The sequence below is a fragment of the Ptychodera flava genome, chromosome 1 (genome assembly GCF_041260155.1).
Source record: "Ptychodera flava strain L36383 chromosome 1, AS_Pfla_20210202, whole genome shotgun sequence".
NCBI classification, from domain to species: domain Eukaryota; kingdom Metazoa; phylum Hemichordata; class Enteropneusta; family Ptychoderidae; genus Ptychodera; species Ptychodera flava.
In genome coordinates this window covers 28,770,013-28,774,588 of record NC_091928.1, presented here as the reverse complement: position 1 = coordinate 28,774,588, position 4,576 = coordinate 28,770,013, and the positions used below count along the sequence as shown (strand labels likewise).

Sequence of the window (4,576 nt, the reverse complement as noted above, 5' to 3'; positions counted from 1 at the left end):
CATTGTCACTGATTGCAAATAAAATCAATTCCTGGCTTGTTTCTGTTGAAACACAGAACAAAGAGGCTGGAGCAGTTCCATGTGATCTGGGTCGATGCCTAAGGGTGTGAGAAAGTACCGATATGTTCATCTATGCATTTGCAACATATATACACAACAGAGAACGTGTTCTCCCCCATACAGCTTATTTCCAATATTATTTTATTTAAGAGATAACCCAAAACATATTTCATATCAATCAAATAAATGTTCGTTTCGAGTCCCCCTCCAGTCCCCAGATCACTTCAAATGCCCCCACCCAACATAATTTCGTATTTTCAAATTCCCCGTCAATTCTCCCGACCCCGTCCAGAGATGTTTGTGAATAGGGCATAATTATCTACCTAATGAAAATTTAAAGTATCTCCTGAATTATTCTTCTTCATCATCAGTAAAAATACAAGGTTTGTCATCGAGTCATTCATTGGCCCTTTTTAGCAAAAATAAAAGCCATATTGCCATATGAAAAGAAGACGGCGTTCTTAGAAAAAACAAACTGGAAACCAAGGTATTACGAAAAAAGCATATGAAGCGTTATCTCAAAGGCTGTTAAAACAGACAGGGAAACAAAACGAAGTCTGTTTTTTTTTGCTGAAAAATACATCTCCATGGAGCTTCTAGACTACCGTACTGTACATAACACTGACAAGGAATGGAGACAGTGTAGCATAGGGTGCTAACCATTGCAGTGTGAGTGAAGCTATTGACATAGCACATGTCCTTCATACTTTGTTGTCCTCGTTCGACGATTTCTGGAACATGGGCTGTTCATTCGGACGTGTGAGATCTGAACAAGGCATTATATTTAGTTTGTCAGATGAAGGGAGACGTATGACATCTGTATGACACCCCCTTTTGATTGCAACAGTGTTTTTATTGCACGTCCTCAACGATACAGCTTGGTATCTCTGCGCCTGACACACTGTGACCTCTGAACGAGGTATACTGTGAGTGGCGTTGACTTTGCATGCCCCAACAGGCTTAAAGCCAAGAAATATGGCTGCCAACAACGATGCATCTGCAGTTGACTTCGAAAAACGGATAAATGAAATAGCAGTATCAGGCTTCACAGCTCTCGGCATTGCAGCAGGATCTGCTTTGGGTCTATTCAACACAATGGCCACACTTGAAGAAGCCAAAACTTCCACAGAAATTGCTGATGCTGCTGGACTGAAAGAAAGGTTGGTTAACAATGAGTTGAAAATGCACGCTCCATATTCTACAAGGTCATACACTTCAAATGGCCTTGGTGTACAAACGACCGCGGTTTACCGGTTGACCTAGTTTGTCAAATTTGGTTTTGTTGGGGTGTACACATGTTCGTTTCGTGTAGTATTTTACTAAAAGGTTGCAGATGAAATGTTGACTTCTTAGCTCCTTTTCGCTCTCCGTCTTTCATTTGATCTCAACATATACGGTTCGATTTACGTGATTAGCATTCACAGAAAAAAAATGGCAGACTGCTAGCGTTCAACTGCCAAGGCTAGCTGCAACATTCTTACCTATTCACGGTCGAGTGCCTTTTGGAATATTCTGCGAAAACTCAATAAGTCGTTTAGCAACAAAACAGCAAATAATGCCATCATAAGGGCCTGTTGTAATCTGTCTATATAGTAGTATAGCAGGTACGACGTCACCACATCATGCCAGTACCAGTTTATAAACTGCTGTCTTTCTAGCGCACACTAGGTCTCGTAAATTATCGATCCCTCTAACCTTGAACACAAAGACATATAGAAACCACATTAAGCAAACTGGTCTTCCGTGATGGTCAGAAAACCGAATGAGGGTAAATGTGGCCGTCGTTGAGCCATTCAACATTATGGTATTTGCTCTCCAAACAATAGTTATAAAGTCCAAGTATGACCTGTAGCAGGGGAGGTGTATCGTGTGCTATCAATTTAGGTCTTCCATACCCCTTATTCTTGTTGAGCTCTTATTTTTGTCGATGCAATGTTTAAGTTTTTACAAGATTATCCAGACGGTAATTAATTTCATATAAAGAATTTTTGAGATTATTTAAATTATCCTAGAATTTCAAAGTCGAAAATCTTCTTGATTATTGAAACAGAATATGCTTGATGTTGAGTATTCTATTGGAGATGAGCGGGGTGAGCGGAAGGTGGGGGGGTCAACTTAGGCGGTTGTCCCTCACGAAGATTTTAAACGGTACCCTGATTACAGTTAGAAAAGAATTAACACAACAACAACTAGCACAAACAGTACAGTAAGTACAGTATGTAAACACGGTCATCTCCACCTTAACAGTCCATTTATAAATATATATTATTTCAATGATTTAACGATAAAAATGACGAGTAGCAGTGAAGGCACTGTAGATAATTCTAGTTATTCTAGATATCACTTTTGTGATGGAACAATGATCTAATGTTTTCTATAATAATTTTCTAATATTTTCTCTGTTTGCTCTATTTTTGTGCCAACAATATCTGCCCAGATACGTGCGCGAGTGGCTTGGAGCAATGGCGGTTGCCAGGATCGTTGAAGCAGACTTAGAAAATAATACGTTCTACTTGCCGCCTGACAGACGCAAGACTCTCTGTACAAAAGAAGGCGAGGGTGCAATGGCCGTATTGTGCGAGGGAATTCCTTGGTTATCTGAAGTGTATAAAGATGCCATGGAATGCTTTAAGAAGGACGGACCAAGGGGTAAGTTTTTTCTTAAAGTGAACTTAAGCTTCATGTACAAACCAAGACCGTTCATCGGGAGACGTCACGTGTCGGTTATGATTGAGTCGAAGTACAGTGAAAGCTCCAACCAAAAATGTCGTATTATTTCTCATGGCTGACATGAGGATACATTAAAGTTGAGCTAACAATCATGATAAACTTCTCTTGAAATCGAGGTTAGTGTTTGTATTTGATGGTTTCTAATAGAGTGTTTGACTTTTCAAAAAAAGGACGTGCGATCGATCGCACAAGAGACTGGAAGATCGACGAACTCTCAGTCCCAAATAGAATTGAAAATTATGAACTTTGTTGATAATCTGGTGCATAATCCTTTGAACTTCAGGGTTTTCTTATGCTATCTGTGTGTTTGAGTACATAAACGTATACCTAATATCTCTAATATTGTATCTGTAGATTATAACTTTAGATTAGATTAGAACTGTGTGAAAAAAGTATGGCCTTTCTCAAATGAATGTACATGTATTGTGCTCATGTTCGCTAATTTTATCAGCCAACGATCGCTTCATCTCTTTTACCAGAAATCTACTGTCGGCTCTGCATCCTTTACTGTTCTTCGCCTCGGTTTACATTCAGGAAAGATTAATCTTACCGTACAAATTCAATTTGTTTTTTCATAACAGGTATCCCGCATCGGAAATATACGCTGGACCCTCCATTTTGCGATGCAATAGCTTCAATTCAACTAGGCGGGAAAGCGCCAAAATATCTCACAGATGACGGGGAGATCAAAAGAATACTAGGTTAGTATCAGGATATTTAAGTTCTCCAGCAAATAATATACATAAGTGTTCAAACACATCGGTTGATCATTCGCACAAATTATGGACAGAATATAGGAATATTATTTAAATCTGTTGTTCACATCAGACAATTTATTATCTGTCTGACAAGATGCAGAGATATATCATTTTCCAGTAGAATTTTGCAGGTTCATTAAATAATGTAAAATTTCCATATTATATACTTCAAATACTATATAACAATATATTAGTATGATTGGCAACAATATTCGTACAATTATTTTGAAAAAAGATACTTTTTAATTTTGCTTATTATGATTTGAATAACTGTTTTCAAAAGTCTATCAACCTCTGCCATTATAGAATTAGGATAGATAAAGTAAAATTTAAAACTAGTGCAGCTCCACCAGCTGAATTTGCATCCTTTCATCAGACAGTATCCCCCTTGTCAAATGTTAAATCTTCTTGTTTGTATAAATTATCTTTCTATTTTCACTTTCCAGAGACATCGTCTGTTATTTGTGACATGGGCTGCGGTAGCGGGTCTGCACTGTGTCTTTTGGCGCGTGATTTTCCACAGAAAGAGTTCCACGGCGTCGATTTGATGGAGGATTGCATTGCCAAGGCCAGATCTCGGGCAGCGTCCATGCAACTCTCGAACATCACCTTCCACCTCGGTGACGCAGCAAAGTCAGTAGAACGGGAGGATTGGAGATCGAAATTCGATCTTGTCTACTGCAGGGACCTGGTTCACGACTTACCAAGGCCCGACCTATTTTTGAAAGGGGTTAAAGATATTCTCAAAGACGACGGTTATTTTATTATGGTTGATATTGAATCACATAGCAAGCTTGCAGACAATATGGACACGTCCACGACTTCATTTCTGTACACAATTAGTCTTTTCCGCTGTTTGCCGATGTCCCTCTCCGGTGACGGTGAAAGCATGGCACTTGGGACGATGTGGGGAAGAGAACGAGCGTTGGAAATGCTTGCAGAAGCAGGTTTTAATTGCTTCCATACTCAAAAATGTGATATGCATGATGAAGCGTTTTACTGTAGAAAATTAAAGTGAAAAAGTCTGA

The 4,576-nt window shown here is 39.0% G+C and overlaps 1 protein-coding gene across 1 annotated transcript; it reads left to right on the top strand.

The window, feature by feature from the left end:
* The first annotated feature begins 1,006 nt into the window (after window positions 1-1,006).
* Window positions 1,007-4,576, top strand: LOC139134454 (S-adenosylmethionine-dependent methyltransferase Rv2258c-like). The gene is made up of 4 exons (XM_070701318.1): window positions 1,007-1,220; window positions 2,498-2,709; window positions 3,372-3,491; window positions 3,995-4,576. Exons 1-4 carry the CDS (start codon window positions 1,036-1,038, stop codon window positions 4,564-4,566), a joined length of 1,089 nt encoding a protein of 362 aa, XP_070557419.1. The 5' UTR covers window positions 1,007-1,035; the 3' UTR covers window positions 4,567-4,576.